This window comes from Falco peregrinus, chromosome 6 (genome assembly GCF_023634155.1).
Source record: "Falco peregrinus isolate bFalPer1 chromosome 6, bFalPer1.pri, whole genome shotgun sequence".
NCBI classification, from domain to species: domain Eukaryota; kingdom Metazoa; phylum Chordata; class Aves; order Falconiformes; family Falconidae; genus Falco; species Falco peregrinus.
In genome coordinates, this window is record NC_073726.1 from 38,146,890 (window position 1) to 38,169,925 (window position 23,036).

The 23,036-nt window shown below is 41.8% G+C and overlaps 1 protein-coding gene across 4 annotated transcripts in view; it reads right to left on the bottom strand.

Moving 5' to 3' along the window:
• Positions 1–23,036, bottom strand: part of MSRB3 (methionine sulfoxide reductase B3) — a 108,380-nt gene that overhangs the window by 79,815 nt on the left and 5,529 nt on the right. For 2 of the 4 annotated variants that reach the window (XM_055808349.1, XM_055808348.1), the window contains exon 2: positions 8,893–9,019. In XM_055808349.1, the coding sequence (XP_055664324.1) occupies positions 8,893–9,019 (127 nt within the window). Of the gene's footprint in view, positions 1–8,892; positions 9,020–10,992; positions 11,116–23,036 lie in introns of all 4 variants that reach the window. The other 2 variants (XM_055808351.1, XM_055808350.1) reach the window with 2 other exon arrangements.

Genomic DNA, 23,036 nt, shown 5'->3' on the forward strand with positions numbered 1-23,036 from the left:
TTACAGGATCTAGCTCTAAGTATATGTCTCTCTGCTTCCCAAAACCTGTCCCCTCAGAAATGGGTCATACCTTAGTCATCAATGGTAACTTGTCTCAAACTGACATTAAGAGGAATCCTGCAAGGTTAAAAAATATTTGCATACATTTCTTTAAATAAATATCCTTTTGTATGCTATTGCTGACAGCATTATTAAAAGCAAAATCTCTCATTTTTATTATTTCAAATTTAATTTACACAGTTTATGCATCTTGTTTACAGTTTTGCCTCTCCCTCTGCTTAGGAAAAGGCAAGCACACAACTCTCTCTTTCACTTCTGTTTAGTCTGGTCTCTGCAGCCCTTAGTCCGCAACCCTGGGAGAACGCCACAGTGTCCTCTCACTGCAAACAAGCCAGGAACTGTCCATCTAGTCTAAAAAAGAACAACTCTCAAAAATTCAAATTGATGCAAACAGTTCTATTAGCTCGTAACTTGAAAAAGACTGTTTTACAAAACCTGTATTTGACGTGATAGATTTTTTTTCAATCCCATCACAAGCCATTTTAAATTACCTAAGCATGCTGCTGACTAGGATAGATGGTGAAAAGAACTCTGAAATGTTGGGGGGTCAAGTTTAAATAAAATCCAAACTTCATCACTAAAAAAACACTGTAAATATTTTACACATTCAAAAACAGATCTGTGTTTCTTCTCTGAGGGATGTCTCCTTTGCTTTCTTGCTGTAGGTAGCTAACTCCCACCCACTGTTGAAATACCATTCGCAGTTTCATGCAAGCCTTGGGAGTAATGGAGTGAAGACCATTTCCACTATATTTTGCATTAAAAATCCAAAAGTCAGGTATGAGGACAACAGTTAGAATTTTGGGCCAAATACTGTCTTAAAAGAACAATGCCTCAAAATAAACTGAGTTTAAAAAAAAATATTTACTTAACACTCAGGAGTGTCACATGGCCACAAGCAAAGGGCAAGCCCCTTCGCAAATTTGTAAGTTTCCCATGCAATCAAGGAACAGAGCCGTCAGGTTTATTTTTTCCATCTGGTCATTAGCATGGCTCATGTTTTATATAAATGTATGTATTCTAAGTCACTGTCAGAGATCTCCCGTGTAAGACAGCAAATTTCTCAAGCGTTAAAAAAATATCCCCCGAACTCCCAACTAACGCATCTCCTCTATGCACTCATTTTCTTTTCAAAGAAAGTAGTACTGGAACCCCAGTGGTCCTGGGACAGGGAGCATCTACGGGAACAGAAGCTGCCTTGTTGCTTCTGCAGGTCTGCAAGCGTCTTTGCAGCAGGTTACATGGCCAAGGTAGCCACACAAGCCAAAGAGACATTCCCTGGAAAAGAAATCTGAACCTGCCTCCCCTCCTCGTGAATGTAAAAAACACTTAACAAAAGACTGAAGTGTTTTGCATAGTGGGGAAGGGGGAAAGAAAAGCAGCTCCGTTTGTCCTCTCCAGGGATGTCTACTTTACTTCCTTATCTCATGTTAATAAATAAATGTCACTACCAACCACAATCTCGGTCTCACAGCCTTTCCAAATTATAACCACTGAGCACTCCACCATGACCCTGTGCTGGCTGGTGGAGGTGCAGACAGCTTCCCCTGGGGCTTTGAGCTATCATCTTCACCAGTACTACAGCGATGGCAGCATGTGGCTGCTCAGCAGAGGTTGGTGAATAGAAGCACCTTTAATTAAGTGGAGCAAAAGCTCATTATGTTATAAACTGCCACTTTTATTACCCTTTCTGCTGAGATGGCCAAAGACAGAGTGCACGGGGCAGCTGACCTATTTGCCTTACTCTCAGATGCAAACCAGGCAAGACAAGATCAAGATCTATTGGTACAGCGGTGGAGGGGGGAACATTTATGATGATGGATTTCTCTTCCTCTCTCCCCTAACTGATACAGGGACTTTTGTTTTGCTTATATGATCCTAGCACCTTTCACAGGCACTACATTTGTATAAATTAAAAACAAGAAAGGCAGAGACACTGAGCACTCTGTATCTGGTCAGTAGATTTCTGTCAGAATCAATAAAAGAGTGCACAACATACGGAAAGGCATTTTATTAACAGCAGAATTAAGCTGAATTTAATGAGTGCTTTATGCTACCTTTTGCATTTTAAATACTTCAGTAAGCCGTCAAAATAAGTTTATTCACACTGCTTTAATAAAGATTTAACCCTGCAGCAGAAACAATTAAAAAGTCAGTATTTGCCAGCAGTTACCGCAGTGGTATGTAGCCTACTGTGGCATTCAGGCTGTTGCTAAATCCTCCTGCTGCTTCCTCCACAACAGTGATGTGTGGCCTGCGAAATGAGCACTGCGTTTCAAGAATCAAGGTGCCGCAATCTATACTTAGGATGGGGGTAGAGGAAAGGAGCAGGGTGGGAGGAGGTCTTTCTTCTCCAGTTCCCCACAACAGCCCCGATCTGGCCCCCTGCAAAACTTGGTCTGTCTCCAGCTGCTCAGGAACCCTTTTAGCAAAGACACAAGCAGGCACAGACTGCTCCGTGGCCTTTCATCCCACATCTCCAAGCACTGAGGGGCATACCCAGCATGAGGACAGGAACAGCTGGAACATGCTGTGCTCCAGCCGTGGCCACCATGGAATACACTGTAGCCCCCCTCCCCTCTCAACCTGCTTCAGGACTTATGGCAGAGAAATGGCCAAAGAGGTTAGTAACTGCCAACTTCTTTCCCTAGCGGGCCTTCTGGACTTCCCTGCGCTTCTGTGAAAGTCAGCCATGCTTTATGGGTCAGGAAGATAGGGTCAAGCCCTATAAAAGGGCTTTAAAGAGGACTCGATCAAGCCCCTCCCCACTCTGCCCTCCTTGAGACTCCTTGACCTGGGCCAGAGCATTGAGCAGGAGCCTGCAGTGCACAAAGCTGCCAGCACCAGCCCTGGCCTGCCAGCAGCTACCATTCCACAGGAACCTCTCCTCCAGCTGGAGCAGGGGGCACCTTCACAGCCGAGGCATGCACCCCTTCCCAACAGAGCTTCTTTCGAAGGAAATCATGAAATGAGACACACGTTTAGCTTGTAACTAAGAACAAAAATTTTCTGCTTCTTAGCCATCTCTGGAACACAATTCCTGGAATTTCCCCCCAGCTCACGATCTGTGCTGTAGCAACCTGTGGTTAACCTAACAGCTATGTTATGGTCATGTTTGTGTTTCTGGTGCCCAGTCCACACTCTAGACTCACTCAATGTACCATCAAATTCCAAGCTTATACACCACCTAAGTGACCCCCTGGATCATCTCCTCCATCACTTCCCAACATACTCTTACTGACTTTAGGGTACACATTCCCACCTTGCACCTTTTCTTGCTTGCCCTCCCTCAGCTTAGCAATACATACGATCTCCTTCCCTTTTGCGGGCCATCATTTCTCCTTTACATCACATTCTTCTCTGCAACCTTCATCATGTATTCCTCAAAGGACAAAGCCTAGGGTTGCTTTGAAGGGAAAACAGTGAAGGCAGACCTTAAAGGACTTCTCAGACTTCCTGTTATAAACAGTCAGTCCAAACCCCAAAAAAGTAGCTTTTCACAGAAGACTTTAAAACACAGAAACACTGTCAGTGCTGAACCTTCATCTTTTCCATGCACAACTAAGCAAAAAATGCAGTAAGCCTGAGCTGCGGAGGGCACAGGAAATTTATGAGCTCCCAGAATTAAAACATTCCCGCAAGAAGGATAGAAATGGCTTGTGGTGGGTCCTTTATGGGAGCAGGAAGGGAATGCAAATAACCTTAAGAGATCCATCAGGGAACACATTAAGGAACTGGCTCTGTGCATAGTCTGGGAGCACAAGAAACATCTCATCATCCCTGTGCTATCAGTGCCAGATCACTGAGGAGCCTCCACCCAGATGAGGCAGAGACAAGCGCCTTCTGTCAAATGAGCAGAGAGAGAGTGCAAAATTCCACCAGAATGAGGAGCTAAGAAGGGGGAAAAAACAGGGTACAAACCCTAGGGTGCAAACAAAAAGGATATATTAACAAAGAGTTTCTTGTCTTCTTTATGATCCCAAGTTTTGTAAGCATCAGAGACAACAAGAGTATTATTCCCGATAAGATATATACAAATAAATTTCATTCTAAACTGTATTAAATAGGACATTCTAGACTAAATAGTAGTGTACAAAAGAAACATTTGTAAATACAGAATAACATTGAATATACTCCCGTTAAGACAGATATATACAAAGGTAATTTTTAAAACCCATTTTGAAGCCATTCCAAAAATATGATAATGTTATGCTCTACTATGATAATACAGCATTCTACTACATGACTAGGAGGCAGACATACACACAGACATTTATATAATAATGACACCTGAACAGCTTCACATGCTATTTGCTGTTGTGCTCACACAGTGCTTGTTTTCAAGACTCTTTTCAAGCATTTATCGAATTCCTTGTAACTGTTGGGAGGTAGTAAACTAGGTAATTTGTAAGACTGTATTTTAAATTTAAAAATTTATTTTTGTTCCAAATTGGTATTTGGATTTTTAAAAACTTTTTAAGTTTTTTAAAAAAATTTAGGTTCATAGAAATTAGTTTTAATTTTTGCCCCTCAGCCAGTTCTGAGGAAGAAGTACATCCAGCTGAGACCTTGTATGACATATTTAAACCCACAGCAAATTTTTATGTTCAAGATATAAACCCCAGAAAAAAGGGACTTATAAGGCAAATTACCGGCATTTAACCATAGCCATACTGGTGGTTTTTGCTACAGAACATATCCGTCTTACTTTTATTTTCCTTCAGACCATGTGAACAGGTATCTGTAACAGCACGTCTTTGGTGATACACATTACAGGAAGCTATAGGAAAGTTATAACATACATTATGGAAATTGTATTTCTGAACACAGAAACATACAATATGAAACATTTAGACATACTCAAGTCACACAAAATTTGACAGCAACTACCATACTTTGAACACATGAGACTAAGTTCTTTTCTAGACTTCTCATTGTTAAAGCCAGATCTCACGAACACTACGCACACAGATAATTTCACTGACACGAGCAGTCTGAGAGTTCAGGGGGGCAAATGCATATGAATAACTCATGTATGTAACTGTTTGTGAGATCTGCTCCTAAAAGCAATCCTTTATGTTAACAGATTACTACTAAAAATCCAATTTTGAGACCCAGTAATTTTCTGTTCACTAACTTTCCTTTCAAATATATGAAAAGACATTATACTGAAACTTGGAATTAACATGGATTTAATAAAACAAATTTTGAGAAACTATACTACAGTTATAGATATTTACTTAATGAAGACTTACACCATATGCCCAGCACCATCTTAATACAGATGTATTGTAGTTTAATCCTAGAAAAGTATGTTTTCCTACTAGTAGTTATTTTGGTAATTAAACACTTTGCAACAATTTAATATTACCTAGGACTTTATTATTTCATACAGGGAAAAAAAACCAAACCCTAAGTCTACCCCTGTAATTTCTTCATCATAACTTTTACTCTAATTTTATAAGCACCATAATTTTCTTTGATCTACAGGAGAGGAAAAGCCAGATCATCTCATGCAAAAAATGTGATGTAAGCAGCACAACATTCAAAGTGTTAAAGAAATACAGGATTTTCTTAAGAAATGAGAACCCGTAATAATTAAAAGACACAGCAAAGCAAAATCAGCTATTTTTTTACTTTACAGCTTGGTGGTCTGCTACAGAAAACATATGTACATGGAATCTGTGTAATCGTTACTTGTATCAGTTACTTGTTGGTATGCACCGAAGCAGCTGAAGTAGTTTTTACATTAAAAGTTTGGGGGGGTTTTGTTGTGGTTTTGGTTTGGTTTTTTTAAAAAGATTTAATTTCTCTGAACTAAATCCTGGCAGGTGCTGTGTACATCCTACATTTCCAAAGAAATTTAGAGCATTCAACTCCAATAAAGTGGGTTCAACAAGCAACACTTCTACATCACGTGAGAGACACAATGGAGCTGTTACCATTACTGGTAATGAAGAAACCTTGAATCAATGTGAAGGTAGTTTGCATACGAGCACATGTTGATGTGATTCCTTCCAATGCTTATGCTTTTCTTAAAATACTTGTAAATGTTCATAAGGTCTCAGGATGTATTTTGTGTATGAATGACTCCTAAATGGGAAGCTTTTCATATAGTGCTAGGCGTGCAAAACAGCATATGGTTAGTGCCATCTACTGGGAGTGCCTGCTCATACTCCGACTTCACTATGTCGGCTATAAAAAAATGTTCTGGGCAAACCATGCCTAGGTTTGCACATATTGAAACGCTTAGTCCTAACTTCAGACAAAAAATTATTTTAAAAATACAATTTGGGAGAATAGATCTGCACTCCAGGTACTAATATACAAATAGAAAAAGAGCAAGTAAAAACACTTTACTAGCACAACTGATCCAGTGTAACTCAAACGTGCTTATAAAAAGTGTTTCAAAGAAGGTTGCCTCTATTCTAAGATACTTCCTAACATTACTTCGTTCATTTAACTTTTTTTAGGGAAAAAAATCACTTATTTCTGATCTACAACTTTATATTAAATATAAAGTAAATATTGCATTCTATTACTTTGTTCTTTACAGGAAGTACTATTCCAAGCACAGAAATTGAAAAGATACTTTCATTCAAGTCCTTGTCCTGCAAATATTTAACTGCACAGAGTGTAAAACTGAAAGCCCAATTTACAGCTCTGCCAGCACTTTGTTCCCTTATGCTGAGCGGGTAGGGGTTCCAGAAGGTTAGAAAGTCTCCTTCTGTATGGAGTTTGCCACTGAATTAGGAGACCAAACTGCACAGCATTCCAGACTCGGTGGGCACACAACATAGTGGTATGGTTGCAGAGCTCCAGTTCACACAGAGTGGGTGATGGGAAAGGTCCTAACTCAAAGTGTTATGTTATAAAAACAAAAACATGAAAACTCGGGGTGTTTTCCGTATATTGAAAAGTTAAAGTCACAGTGCATTTGGGGCATTTAAACAGATGCTGGCTCTAGACCTCGTTCCCATGTATAATTTGATACATGCTATATACTATTTACTTGCAACCCTATCAATACACCACACACAAAAAACCAAACCAAAGGCAAAGCAAGACTATGTTAATTTATAAGCATCTGGGAAATTTAGATTATGGTTAAAATATGTGAGATATGTGATTGTATATTATTCCACTGTTAGCAAATTAGTTTGGTTTTATTATATATAAATACCTACATATCTCTCCCTATATATATCTATAAAGTAGCCAGCCAGTGGAACTTAATCTGTTAATGTTTGCATAGTTATGGATCAAAGGGACAGAAATAAACAGTAGTGTTGCGAGCTTTTTATTCCAAAATGTGAGTACTGGATTATGCCAGGAAAACAATCTGACAAAATAGCTAATGAAATGTTTTGCAACAGGTACGTAACAGCAAAACCTCCCACGGACTGACTGCGTTTACAGCTGACCAACTGTGAGATCTTCTCAGAGCAGGAACAAAATGGCCAGAAGACTGAGTGCCCCCACTTTAAGGTACACACCAGCCATATGAGCGCACATCAAAAAGTGCATAATGAGGGCTAAGGAAATTTGCTTGCCCTGTATTTTTAGGATTTTAAATCTGGCTTAGCAGCAAATACAACAGGAAACCAAGGTCAGGCTGACACAATGTGCGCTATTCTCTCTCTTCCTCAATATGCGTTTGCAGCTCCTATCTAAGTTAATGGGAGTTTTGTGCACATGTGCGGGGAAACAGAACACGAATGCTGTAAAAACTGGACTCACATTTAGTTCAAATAAAGTGTAATCAGCTTTAGAAAAATCCATCAGCTTGAAAACTGATGTCTCATCACTAAAAAAAAAATCCTTAAAACATCACCTCCATATGCTTGTTAAGTCCAGCTCTGGGAAAAAGTGCTCGTAACCTTTTGTGCCTATATGAACCAGTTGTGAGTGTAGTACAAACACCCAAGCTGGTTCTTTTCTGATGCTTCAAATAGTGATTAGCTAGGATTGTATCTTTTTTCTATGGGTGTCAAGAAAATTCCCAGTAACATTCAAAATCAGCTCAGTGCAGCTTTTATTTTCTCCCACCTAACTATGTACACCGATATTATTGTGCAGACATTAAAGATACTGTTGCTGTTTAAGTGAAACACAAAATACTGAGGTTCAAGGTTTTCATGATACCACCACTTCAGCAACATGGGGTCTTACGGCACCCTTCACAGACCTAATAGTTGAACCTGGACGTTACATGAAAAGTGCAGCTGCATCTGGGCATTACATAGCATGTTTCCATTTATTTATTTAGACAAGTGTCATATAACTAAAGAATATGCTGTCAGAGGAATTAAAGAATTAAGTTTTAAATTCTGCACACTTTTTGTACATAATTTTCAGTGCAACATATTTGATTTATAATAAAAATGTAAAAAGGGACATATGGAGTGTAACTATAGTATACTGCTAAAGATTTCTGAAAATATTTTTAAGTCCAGTGATTTAAGAGCAATCAATATGCTAAATTCTTTTATGCATCTTTTTAAAAAATTGTAAATTCAATGTAATAAATAATATTCAGTTTAATTCCACTACTTTTGTCAAGAACAAGGAAAGTAACGTAAAATTTAAGAGAGAATAGTTGGACAAGTCAGACAGCATTTCCAAGCATCCTAAAATCTCAGCCGTGAAAACCCTCACTCAACCCAGTGACTTTCACAAAAAAAAAAAAAAAAAAAAGCAAACAAACTTCTGGTTCAAAGGTAAATTTAAACAAACCAGAGCAGCCCACAGCACATCGTTTCCTGCAGCAGAGACACCCATTCCTAAAAGGGCCTTCATTACGCATGACACAACAAGCAGCACCCATTCAACCTGAGGGAAGCCCACAGGCTCGCAGGGCCACTGGCTGGCTCTTTGTCACCAAATGCAGCAGGTTGAATGCAGACATCACTGTGATATCCTCACCAACAAAACCAGAGGCAAAGAACAGGGGCAAGAGCTGAGTAGGGAAGAAAAAGAAAAAAAAAAAAAAAGAAAAAAAAAATGAGAACAAATTAAAACATCAAAAATGTTAAGATACATTCACAGAAAAAACAATGCTTACAATTTTATGAGACCACCACATGGGAGCACAATTCTAAATGCACTTAGTACATTTAGCGCATTTCCGATACCCTCCCCCATAACATTTTGGTATCTATTACGTAATATTCAGTGAAATAACTTTCTATGCTACCAAGTGAGTGGGAAGGGGCATTCTTACAGGGGGCATTCCCAACAGCTGCTTTAGATGCCCAACTGAGAGCAACTCGGGGTACAACCTAAGTGGTCACTAGCGCAGAGATACTAAGGGAGAAACCTCAGGGCCTCACCTAGATAGCAGGAATCCTGCTTTGAACACCCAGGAATGTCAGGCAGCTCAAACGTGCAGGCCTTTTCTGTTTATGTTATTTAAAACAAAATCACACGCCATAACATTTCTGAATGGTGAATGCTGGAAACCAGTCATTGCTAAAAATTGCTTGTTTGGGGAACGTGACATTTCATTGCAATAAACTTGCCAGATATCTTAAAACCATGACTTTTTTCTTTTTTTTTTTTTTTTTAATTTTTTAAAGACAGGAAATAATTCGCATTGTAAACTGTCCATGAGATATATTTAAACAATTTTCCGGCCAGTTTAAATATAGCAAACAGAGAGATGGCAGCCGCGAGATTTTCTTTTAGAAGGATGCAACGCATGAATACTAACTGCTTCATTCACCCTGCGGCGGGAAAGAGGCAACGCAGCTGCGTTAAAGCCCGGTCACTCATAGCCGCAGCGCGCATCAGAAGATTATGTGACATCGGGGACGAGAGCCAGCCCCCACCGAAGTCCCAGCGGTTCTGCTGAAAGCAGGATCGGGCCGCAGCAGGCTGCTGAGCTGCAGTGCCCGGCTCCCCTCTCCTCCCAGGTGCCCGTGTGGCAGCAGCGGCGCTGCGGGGTGCGGGTCCCGCCGTGGCCCAGGGCAGGGGCTCCCCCCGGGCCGCCCCACCGCCGGGGGGAAGCTGACCACGGCCTCTGCCCGCACAGCCAGCCCCAGCCCCCAGCCCCAGCCGCACGTATGGCCAGACCAGCGCATGTGACGGGAACGCGCCCGGTTAACGTGCCTGAACTCTGCCCTATCCCAACCGAAGCCGCTACGACCCCCAAGCGCCTCTGTGCGGCGCGACGGCGGCAACGGGGCGCGGGCGCCGCACGGCGGGCAGCCCGGGAGGGCCGCTGCACAGGCACACACATGTCCTTGTCACGAGTGGCTGCAGAGCTGCTTAGAAAACAAAAAAGGACAAAAGGACAAACCGCCTCCCGAGCAGACTGACGGCTAATAAAAGACCAGAGGGCTGCACGCGGCCCCGCCACACGCTCGCACCGGCGCTGCCCGCGCCCCTCTCCGCGCGGCGCCAGCAGCGGCCCCGGACGCCCCGCCCCCTGCCCGCGCAGAGCGGCGCCGCCTGGCGGCCCCGGCCCAGCACCGCTCGGCCCCCGCCGCGGCCCCGCCGTTAGGCGGCGGCTGCCCCCGGCCGCCATTACACCGGGGCCACGGGCCGCTCGCGGGGCTTCGTGAGCGCCTGGCTCCGGCGAAACGCTCAGCAGCGTGGCTTTCGGGAGCGGGCGTTTCAGAGCCGCAGCACCGAGGGCCATTCCGCAGGCCCGCACGCCGAGGGAGGGGGAGCGGGCACACCGACCCGAGGCGGCCAGGTCTCTGCCGCCCCCGGCCATACGACCCCCCGGCGCAGTCAGGAAGCCCCCGGCGGCGGCAGGGGCAGGCACCCGCCAGCACGGCACAGAGGTGGCGCGACACGCCCCGCCACCTTCCCCTGGTGGCTCCGGCGGCCCAGCTGCCGCCCCCTCCCCGGTGCCGGGCTGACCTCCCTGCTCTCCTCCCTCCGCACCCCGGCTCCCTCAAGTGTAAACAGTTTAAAGGAAATTACCTGAAATTCCCGAGGATTATAAAATAGATCCTGACCTCTTGAAAATGCCGAGTATTTCAGCGTTCACCGAAATGTTCTTATTTAGTCTCAAGGATTCATAAAGGCTCGGAGGATATATAAGTCCTAAAAGCCCAATAAAATATAACTGAGCGTTCATGAAAGTACTTTATTGCAGTTAACATACTTTATTCTTTTATTGCTGACATTTTGATCGCTATTTTCATTTGCTCGGTACGTTGCAGCAATGCCCGGTAGTTTGGCGCAGGAGGGGCCCTCGGGTGCCAAGCCCCGCACGCACGCAAGCGAAGCCCCGCTGCGGGAGCCCACCGGCCCGGGCGAGCACCGCGCCTGAGGAACCCACACAGAGAGCAAAGCCAAACGCAACGCAATTAGCGCACTTGGTGTGGAAGGGCTTCACCCCTGCCCGCCCGTTCCAGAGAGCAGGCTGGGGATGAATGACGGTAACGTTGCTGTGACGGGTTAAGCTCTCTCCTCAGCTCCTCCTGCAGCGGGTGCAAGCTTGGCCACAGCCTGCAACCGTTTCGGGAACTGGGTTTGTGTCTCAGATTTCTCGAACGGTGACAGCCAGAGCAAAACAAGAAACATGGGAAGAAAACACCATCCTGGAAATACCACTGCGGGTGGTTCAAATTCCCGTACCGTGCACACCCAGACCTTTCCAGGTTAAGCAAAGACCCCATGCTGGTGCTGGAGGCGCTGGCCTCAGCCTGGAGGAAACCTAGCTGGGCTGGCACAGCGGCCCACCTCACCAGTGCTGGGGCCAAGCGGCCTGGGGGATGGCACCATGCTAATGCAACTGTCCTGTGCTTGAGCCATGGCGAGTACTGCAGCGTTGCACCCCCACCACGCAGACCTGTCACCCCCCCCCCCACCACCTTTATTACAGCACTGCAACAGGCCACTTTTATGGCGGGATAGATGCTCCACGAAGACATCTGAGCAAAACTCACAATCCAGAGGAGGGGATGATGGTTTTTTATGTGACATCTTGTTTTTGTTGTTTGGTGGGCCACAGTTTTTTTGAAAGGTGCTGCTTGCTGCACAGCCTGCAAAACCCAGGATACCGCTGCGACCTCTTGGAGCCCTTTCACTACACTAAACTCTTTAACCTGGCACAACATGGGCCAGTGTGGATCTTTCATCTGTCTGGCTCTTGTAAGATGGACACTATGCTGAGAGATAGCTTGTAAATCTTATAAATATAGAGCATACAAATACAGCAGTAACTGTCATTCATTAGGTGGGCTTCGGGAGCCTTTTGCTAGGACAATACACATTTTAACTCCAGGATAAGCCTTCCTTTTAGGATGCTGATAACCTAATGTTGGCATATGATGAAGTACTGCCAGCTTTCAAGAGCTTCTATATTGCCAATTGCAAATGTTCAGAAATCACAAGAAATGTGATTCATTAAAAGTAATGTAGGGGGTCTATCAAATTTGTCCTTCAGAAATTAAGAACTCTGTATGTACTCAGGTTATGTTTTCTCAACCTCTGGCTGCAAGTAGAGAAGTTTCTTTGGAAGAGGGACAACTTGAGAGATTAAATTCTGGTATCATCACATGTTGCTTTTAGAAGTTGTAAGGGAAACACCAAGAATCTCAGGAGCTGATAACATTACTGGTTTAAGTTTTTCCATAGTCAGTGTTTTTCCTGACAACTCAGGTCTAGAACTCCTAAAATTACACAAGAATCCCAGCTCTCACAAGAAAAATGTTAAGTTTTAGCCCTCTACAAGTAAGTAAAAACACCCCACACATTCTTAAAGGAACCATCTTTTTTTTCTTGCCCCAATAATGAGACCTTAGTAGTGTGAGGCTTCAACTTTTTTTTTTTTAATTTCCCTCCCCCCACCCCCAAGTCTCTGACCCCATTTGAAGGGCAGGAAACAATTAGAGATAGATACACAGTAGCCAGAGCGCCATGCTCTTGTCAGGAATTTCTGTGTCACTGGAAAAAGCAAAGAGCAAAAATACTGCCACACTGGAGAAACCCAAACAACCAGAAGTTAGAAGACAGTAAAGACCTGTGAGATTGCTATACTCAAGTGTTACATTAACAGTTTAATTTTAATCAATATTTGTTTGTTAAGTTTCTCCAGTCCAGCAGTAAGTTCAAACAGTTGTTTTGCAAAAGTTTTATGTATTTATTTATTCTGACATAGATCAAATTATAACCAAATGTTTCACTGATAAAGCTTAGTGGAATATTTAATATATACTTTTTTTTTCTCCCAGCTTAGCATTTGGATTTTTTTTATTTATTTGGCTTTTGCTCACCTAAAGCTGCTGCCAGTCAGACTCAGCAGACAGAACAGAGCAACCACCGGGCACTGCAGGAACAAGAAGTGCAGCCTAGAGAGAACCACGTGAGCAAATATTTCAGTATATCATGGATCTCTGTGTCTAAACAGTTATTTACTCTCTAGTCATTTTCCCTTAACACATCCTCTGCTAATTCCAAAGCCCTCGGTCTCTCCTGCTCCCCACGTTGCACTTGGTATTTTTTAGGGACTTTGCTGTTTGTGGTAAATGTCTTAGGTTTGTCTTGGTGTGTGCTAAGGTGGGGATAAAGGCAATGTTTAATAGCTTATAAGGAGATGTTTAAATAGGGTCTGATCCAATAACCATCACCAAGCTGCCAGCTGGGGCAGGAGACTAGAACACAGGAAAACATTTCAGCAGGGGGATGAGGACTGCCAGTTATTTATCAAAGAAAGGAGAAGGGAAGCATTCCAGTTCCCCCTTCCAATCCAAGAAGACCTCTGATCCTGAAACTTGCACCCACTGCAGCGCACGAAGTATTCTCATAACCTTTCTGTCCCGGCCTCCCAACAGCCTGCTAGAACCATGGGGAGGCAGCCTTCAGCCCTCAAAAAAAGCATACATCCTGTGAATACGTATTTATGCTTTATAATTATATTTTTTGACAGCTGCATGCTTCAATGCATCGTACTGTATTTGAAGCACTCAGCACAAAATTGTAAAGGTAATTAACAAAACCTTTGGAAATTCACCTTTAAAGAGAGATTTTATGCTCTGGATTTTCATGTGCTTGTACATCCACTGATAATGCAAACCAGGTGCCTTCACAAGTTTGTGATTTGCTATTAAAATACCTCGCAAAAGCTCACTGTCTGATAAGAGTAAAGTATTCTCATCATTAACAGCTAACAACATGCAGCAAAACATCACCAAGATAATTATAAATATAAGCTTCTCAAACACTTATTGAAGAGGCATAGAACATTCTGAAAGAAACTAATCGTGTCAGCCTTACAGGTCTACAAAAGTACTGTAGTATTTCACTTGCATGCTTGTCTGCATATTCTTTTTCCTCCCCTCATACAATACTAGCTTCTCAGTTACAGCCACAGAAATCAGAAGTATTAGACCTGAATTCCCACTTCACTTTTAACACTCTCAGTTAAAGCAAGTTCTCCTTAGCTGTTTGTGCTGGAATGTGCAAATGTAGACCGAATGGCAACCCAGACTACCTTTAGGAAGTTTACATTGTGCCCTGATAAAAGAGGTAATTACTGCCATACCTTGTAATATTTGAGTGGAAACTCAGGAAACCTCAAGCTTTGAACTTGAAGTTAGTAGCACCATCAGAAAGGAGCCTGAACAGTGAAGTTCAAAATCTTTTTGCTTTCTTGAATTTTACATATTATCTTATGCTGGACTTTGTTTTTAAACCTTTCCTGTAGCAACTGAGTGTATTTATCATAGAAACTCAAACCTAAGATACACACCCTTCTGCAACACTGAACACACAGTCTAACACGTAACAGATTTTCAAATATTAATTTGGCTAACATACATTTTAGGATACTGTCAGATCCTGCTACAGATGTTTTAATGGCCCTTACAGGAGAGGAAACAGAAAAGTGTTTAAATGAGGAGTATTTTCAATGTTTCATAACACAAACTGTCATGGTTGTCCTTGCACCTGCAGGGCAAGCAGGGCTGGAGGTGGGTGCATGCCTGCCTGGACACACCAAGCACAGCATGCACTGCAGCTGATACAGCTCGAGAGGTGCTGGAGGCCCTCCCCGGTCCCACGGCTTCCTCATGGTGCCCACAGGCCAGACCTCTTTCTTCTCCTGTGAAATGGGGTAATACGGGCCAGCCTATTAATGTTACTGATGTATTTTTTTCATATTCTAGCTGGGAAGCTTAAATAGCAGTATCTTCTACATTCAGCATATTAACAGGTGGAATAGAGGAGAAAGAAGAAAAACCTAAAGGTTGAGATCAGACAAAAAAATACAAGAAGTCAGGAAAAGAAGATGAGGAAGGATCACACAGCATGGAAGCATTGCTCTCCCTGTAGTGGGAATGCATATTCTCACCTGCTCACCCTGAGTCCCACTCTGTGATACGCAGTGACAAGCAAAGCCTCAGGAACTAACCACCCTCCATATTCCATCCTGAGGCTGTGTACAAGTTTCCCGCTGAGGTGAATCAGGAGATCTTTTAGGAGTGCAGTCTGAGCTTTATTACCCACACTTTGCTCCTCCATCCAAGACAGATGAGATTCCCACAGTAGATTTCAGATTATCATGCAGGCTAAAGTGATCATCTTTCCAACAAAATAACCATTAACATATTGGGAAATAAATCAATCCTGAAACCTTTGCACACAATTCAAGATAATTTCATTGATTTCAACTGTTGAGAAAAAAATATGCCAAGTAAGGAGGTAGGGCTCCATATGTCTGTGAGCTTACACTTATATTAGAATGGTTATCCAGAACAGAAACAAAGATTTATACTTATAAAAGAAAAACACAACAACTGAGCAGAGAACAAAGAGCTATATTTCATTTTCATTTAATCACTGAATTGAGCTATCATCCTCTCTAGCATCAGCTGCCAAAGATGGGAAGCTCACAACCCCTTACAGGAACACCCCTTTCTGTATGCTGAACTGGCAACTGCATTGCTCCCCTCTCCAGCTAGTGAAAAACCAGTTTGGCAACAAAGAGACTGGTGTGCTGGTGTAACTCAAGCCCAGAGGTGTGTCCAGGGGCCAAATCAAAAAGGCCCAAGACATGAGAGGATAATCAAAACAAAGGGGGTTTTGAAGTTGGTTTCCCTCCCCCCTCTCCCGCAAAAAGGGAGAAGGGGAAAAGTGCATTAATGCCTCCCTGTTCTGCACGTGCTTCCACGGAGGAGAGAACTGCAAGGCTGAATTCTTCTTATTTTACCACTAAACATTTGCACACAGTAGGGCAGTGGTACCGGTCCCCTCTGAACAGCCGAGGGACATGGCCTCATACAGTAAGGATGCAGAGGACCTCTGTGCTACACTGAGTACAGGGGGAGGAGGGCGTTAATTGATTCTCCTTTAGGTAATACAAAATTTAAGAGAGTCCTTGCTCAAGGGACTTTGGTTTGGTTTTTAGGGAGGGGTATAAAATGAAGGACATTGCCTTAGTGTAGAGACAAGACACTGCAAGCCTTGTGGGCAATGGATGAAATGGGAAAAGTGGAACTGTAAAGAGACAAGAAAAATCAGAGACAGGCCAAGGAGAGGAAGCGACTAGACAAGTAAGGAGTCCCCAAGCCTAGGACGAAAGAGGATCCTTAGCTAAGGGCAGAAACCAGCAAGTCTCAGCCTTGCAAGTGCTCACACATCTGTCATTTGCAGATTGTTTCCCAATAGTTATGACCGGCAATACTTCCCAAAGGAGAGTAAATATAGGTCAGTTGGGATTTTCCTCCCATCCATTCCTGTTCCTCCCAGATCTGATGCACTAAAATAGCGTGCTGAGCTGCACTTTAATTTTCCCTGACTTGGTAGCCTGCCAAGATACAGCACATTCCTTTTACGGCAGTGAGTTTATAACTACAACGGTCATAAACTACTCTTAAATGGGTCTTTTCCGAGAATCACCATCCTTTCAACATCTTGAAAAATATCTAATCTTTTCCATTCCAGGCAGTCCTCTCCAGCACAGTGAAGATTTAATTGCTTCTGGTGCTCAGATGATGAGATACAAGTGTTCTGGAAATAACCTTTTAATTTAACAATTCCTACTGGCAAGCCCAAAAGCTTTTTGCATTGCTTACCAATATAGAATTAATTTTCAGTACTAAAAGAAAAAAAACAAATTTTAAAAACTTCTGAGTTACTGCTGTGAATAGACCTATCCAAGAGGTACCCTAGCACCGAAGACATGATACTTATTTTTACTATAAGGTCAGTCTGAGCAGGTATGCTCTCCCTCTCCACCAATATTTGCCTTGTTAAACTTACCAACGCAGCAGAGCTAACAAGCTTTCTATTCTCTCTATTTTTAACTCGGGACAAATCCCATGCATCATTTACCAGAAGGTGGAATACAACTTTCTTTTTTAGCAGTGAACAGAAGCCCTTCAACAGGAATTTCTATTCTGCTTTTCTGAAACAACTTCGTACTAGTTTTTATTTCTCAAAGAAAAATACAACTAATTTTGAAGATTAAAGAAATACATAATTTGGAATTTGAGTTCTTTTAAATTTTGTTACACAGTGCTCCGTAACTCAGCAGACTCCTTCCTCAGCTTACAAAGCTTATTTGCTTGGGTAACGATACACAACAGATATGCAATACGAGACATTTCTCTTAGGTAGAATATCTCATAAAAATGAAGCCAAGAGAAAGCCTCCAGCTGAGAACTGGCATGACTTAACAGAACTTCCAACCTTAAATGTGAAAAGAAGCACACTTTTCAAAAGAACATTGTCTCACTTGTTCCTAAACTGAGACGAGTTAAACCGCCCCACAGCAGTTTGTTCAGTGTGCACTCCTGTCCCACACAGCACAGAGGGGCTGCAGGGCAGGAGGTGTGAAGGAAGCTGCCACTTCTGCTGCACAGAGAAACTGAATTCTGAAACGTCGCAGATGAGTTAAATTTGATGACCCCGTTTTATGAGGCACTGTAAGGAAATGTAGAAATGACACTTCCTAGTCCACCGAAGGAGACAAGGTCCCTGAACACATCAGAGCTAAAACCAGGTTTGGTTTCAGCCATGGTTTTGGCCTCTGATTTAATGAGCTCTCAGAGTAAAATCCATATCAGGGAATAAAAAACCCCAAAGAAACAACAAACCCTGCCACAGCAGCAAACTGAAGCATCCTCAATGCAGGATCAAATGCCATGGGGTTATTACAGTGCACATAGGAAATTACCAACAAATAATGAGTAAGCCTACAGCCAGCAGATTTCTAAGATAGTTAAAAATCTTTTAATTGAAAAAGTGGTTGGTGCTAATATCTATCTACATGTATATGCACACAATGTACTATAAATGCCAGGCAACCTACTAGAAAAATAAACTTCTAGTACAAAAGACACACATAGACACACATTCTACCCAGACATCAGCCTGTGTCATTTCATTCAGCATTTCATTCTTCAGCACAAACTATCTGAAAGCCGAATTATTTCCCTGTATATTTATAATTCACTACATGACGAAATAAAATTTTTAGATCAGACTAGAACCCAGACCCAAGTATCATCTCATATTTTGTAAAAGAGCTTATGAAGTATGGGGTTTATAAAATTTAGTTAAGATCTCCCTGTGAGCTAGCATAACAGCAGTTCAGACCAATTCAGGTTGGTTAACCGGTTTCTTTTTTTATCATCCCAGCTACAAGAAAAGCATTTTGAGTTAAAGACATCATAGCTGCCAATCTCTCCCCAGCAGTCTCCCTTACATGGAAATTTTCTACGTGGCTTTCTCTAAAAACCAGTACCACTCATCACCACAAAGAGGAGCCATCTCCCTTTCATAAAATTAGGTATTACACAGTCTCATGAGTTACCCTTCAAGCAACATCCTTCAAATAACATCCTCAGCATACGGAAGTCTATGCATATGTCAACAGAATAAAAGCACTCTTTGAAAACGTATCTTTGATCACACAGCCTGTTATGCATGCAGAGCAGCCTTGTGAATATACAAGAAAACCTCTGCCTTTTATCCAAAAATAGTTTAAAAAAATTACAGCCTGAAGAAATTCTGATACTGCACAAAAACCATAAAAGAATGGCTCACACACTAACAGTAACATTAACCATCCTAAAACCAACGAACCTTTATGCAGGTGAAAAAAAACTTAAAAGAACCTCTAAACCATACAATAAAATTCCATCAAGTAAAACAGAAATTCTTAAGTCTTCCCTAGTCACAGATGTATTCTGATTTTTATGAACAGCATATGAACAGTAAGAAGATACTACAGCAAAATAATATTTATCTTAATACTTTAAATGTTCTTTGAACTTACAGTACAATCAGATGAGTTAATACTGAATGTCAATGACTGAAAAGTGAGAGAACAAAGAAAACAATTTCTGCCCTAAGAGCAATAACTTTGATTCAAATATAAAGACTATTTGATTTTAAACCGCTGCCCAAAATGGATTAATGTAAAAAAAATACTTCTATTTAAATTTCTGTAACACCATTTTCTTAAAACAAGTCTTCACTTGGTTAGGCTATCATTAAGTATATTAATTAGCAAAAAATACATAACTTTACACTTAATTTTCTGCCACTATTGAATAATCAGGATGTGCATCTACCTGTATTTAGGTAATTACAGGGATAAAATAATTTATTCAGGATTCTTTTTCCTTCTTACAAGAGAAAATGTCCAAAGACAAACTTTTTTTCAATGAAAAATGTTACTTGGAATCTGTGTGAGCTGAATTCCAATTTTCATTTCAGTACAGTTTAAAAATGCAGACACATAATATTTTTTATTCTTACTAAATATATTTACACTGGATGTGTGGCACAAGCACCTGCACCTCTAGCTATTTTTCAATTCATAAGCAAAATAAGTATTAATTCTAGCTAAATATATTACTTTAAACCCTACTTTGATTATTTCCCTTCTCTTTAATTCTCTCTCAAGTGTCCAGAATGCAAAGGCACTACTTCCACCTCTTTTAATTGACTAAAAACATTTAATAAACCTTATATTTTTTTTCAGTCCACATGAGTGGATTGAAAAAAACCTAAACGCATTCCAAAGACAAAACCACTCATCCTATACCCGCCAGCTGGACTTGCAGCCACCAGTAACCATTCCAAAGCCTTCTGCACAGCAAGAAGTACTTACCTCGGGGGGTGGGGTGGGGTGGGAAATCAGTACTTTCTCCTGCTCTGTTACAATGAGCATATGACAAGGCTAATGTTGGAGTTATCTCCAGGGTCTGCTCCTGTGGCCTCAGCTGTGAGCCACCTGACACACACAGCAGGGTAGGGCACACCACCCAGTTCAGCTCATCTTGTTTGGAGGGTCACGGGGGAAGCAACGCAGGCACCAGCCTTTTGCTAGTTTCAAGGCTTTGTAGTTCAGCTTCCCATCTGGATCAGTATTCTAAGATAAATTTGGAAATTTTCTTTGCATAATCTGTTCTTAAAAGTGACATGCGTTCCACTTCCTTCAGCAGAGGCAGCAGCACAGCACCCACAGGCAGCCCCCTCCTGCCGAAGCCTGCTGTCAGGAGCTTCATTAAGCCTTGCCCCAAAATGCAGTTTGTTTCTGTCCTACTTGGACACACACTACAAAAAAAAGGAAACCCTACACTTAAAACATCAGGAGTCCCTCTTTCTCCTCTTGGTCCTGACATACCACACCGCTCTCACTGACACATCAGAAACCCCTCGGCGACTTCAGCCATGCCCCCACGGCATCCTCAGGCCACAGCACAGGACCATTCTCTTCCCGCGGTTCAATTCAGCACATCTCAGCGCTGTGTGCAAGCGTTCAGCACCCCTTACCAAAATAAAATTACAAAGAACATACCAGTTAAGGTTTTTTTAAACAGTAATTACTGGTTAGATCCTGATGTATTTGTTCAGTATGTTGTTTTTATAGCATGTATAGAAAAGACTCTCATTCCCTTACATTTATATGTGTACTTAAATAGATATTCACAGATAGAACTTATCTAGATGTTTGGAAATTTTATGTAGTTCCTAGGAAAAACAAGTAAGAAAATTAATAAACCAGAAGCTATGATCAGCTAACCCCATCTGCAAATTTCGCTGTGACCCAATACAAAGAAAGCAACACACATAAGAAATTATCAAGTTGGAAATAGGTTGACTTCCTAGATGAACTTTCATGGCAGTATTATTTGAGGGACTTTTAGGAAACAACAAAGGTAATCATCTGAAGTAGTTCCAAGTGACTAATTTCAAATCATTGAAATCTGTTGTGCAGACCTTCCTCTACACTCAAACTGTCAGTGGAGCATGACAGTCACTTGGATCTGTAATGAACTATCTTGTCAATGAAGCTTCTTTTTTTGAGAGAGAACACTTTATCAAAATCTGTCAAGCTTTCCTTCTCACTCTCAGGAACTCACTTCAGGTGCTTCAGCAAGACTGACTATCAGAAATTGGGCATGCTAATGTTGAGTCACTGTATTCCCAGATGATGGAGCTATCTTGCTGTCTGCAACCTTGTCTAAGGTTGCTCTTCCTCCTCTGACAGGTCAGGAAATTCACCGTGCAGTCTTTGGGAAACAAGCTGGGGTAATCATTCAGAAAAGAGCAAGCACATTGGAGGATTTTGGAAAGGCTTTTGCCTTTCCAAAAGCTCTGGAGTAAGCTGACAACATCCATTATTAAAAAGGAAGAAAAGAGTGATTGGTGAACTACACAGCCATAAGCCTACCTTCCAATACCCAAAAAGCTTCTAAAATAAATACATAAACAGGCAACTGAAAATTAGAAAGCAATAAGCTGCCAAGGTGGACTTGCCAAAATCTAACCCTATCTACCAGCGTACTTCCCCTCTTTCCTTCTATTCAACAGGCAGGAGGAAAGCAGTGAATCCAACAGATCTCAAATGAAAAATGCTTTTCCAGTTTGCTCTGTCAGGAAGTATCTTCCTTCTGGATCAAGGTCCTATAACACAGGTGCAGAGCTGCTTGATAAAACACACTCATTCAGCGCTTCTCCTACTGCCTAGGGTCAAAACCCAGCAAGCAGCCTTACGAAAGCTGCATAGACACCAATCTGCAAAGAGTGTGAAGCACTCTAAAGAGCTAAGCAGAACTCAAGATGGTCTTAAAAAATTGGAGAAATGGTTAAAAATCAGTAAGATGAAATTCAATACAGCAAAGTACAAAGCGCATTTGGACTTTAAAAGAAATCCCCAAATGCACAAAACCAAAGGGAAGAATACAAGACAAGCAGCAGTGCTGCAGAAAAGGGTGTCAAGGTTACAGTGACAATAAATTGAGCCAACAGTGTGAGATTATTATTTTTAAAAAAAATTTAAAATAAATTAAAAAAAGAGGCAGATGCCAATCTGGAGTTTATTAAAAAGAGAAGCATAATAAATAATAGCAGGGTCTGCGGAAGAAATGTGCCCTCCTCAGCAGAAGTGAGGTATCCGCTGGAATACCCTGCTGGTTTGGTGTATAGGACAGAGACAAGTCCAGAGGAGAGGTAAAAATAACTAACTAACTAACTAAATAAATAAATAAATAAGAGTGGTTCCGAAAAACCAAATCTCTGCAAAAATTTTTTAAGAACTTGGTTTGTTTAGTCTACAAGAGTGACTGAAGAGATGGGATAATGCTCTGAAAACCTGCATCTTGTCTTAAATAGCATTACATCACTCAGCTGTTACACTGTCTGTATTAGTCACAGTTATTACTTGGCTGCTGTTAGATAAAAACGTACTACTCTGTAATTCATATGTAACAGAGCAACAAAAAAGGCTTGTTTTCCCCCAGGCAGCTACTGTATTTCACACTTCAACGGACTTCACAGGCAGAGTTTTAGGGTCTTGCAAAGTATCTGTTGTAATCTTTCCCAGTATGGTTCAACAACCACTAAAATAGTTTGGTACAATCCAGCACCTCTCTGAAGTTCAGAGACAAGTATCAAAGCTCCCTTGTGGTTTTGGATAAGAGATGCCACATTCTGTAGAAGACCTGAAACCAGCAGCATCCAGTGGGTCCCTTTCTGAGGGAGCCACTAATTTGCTACACAAGTTG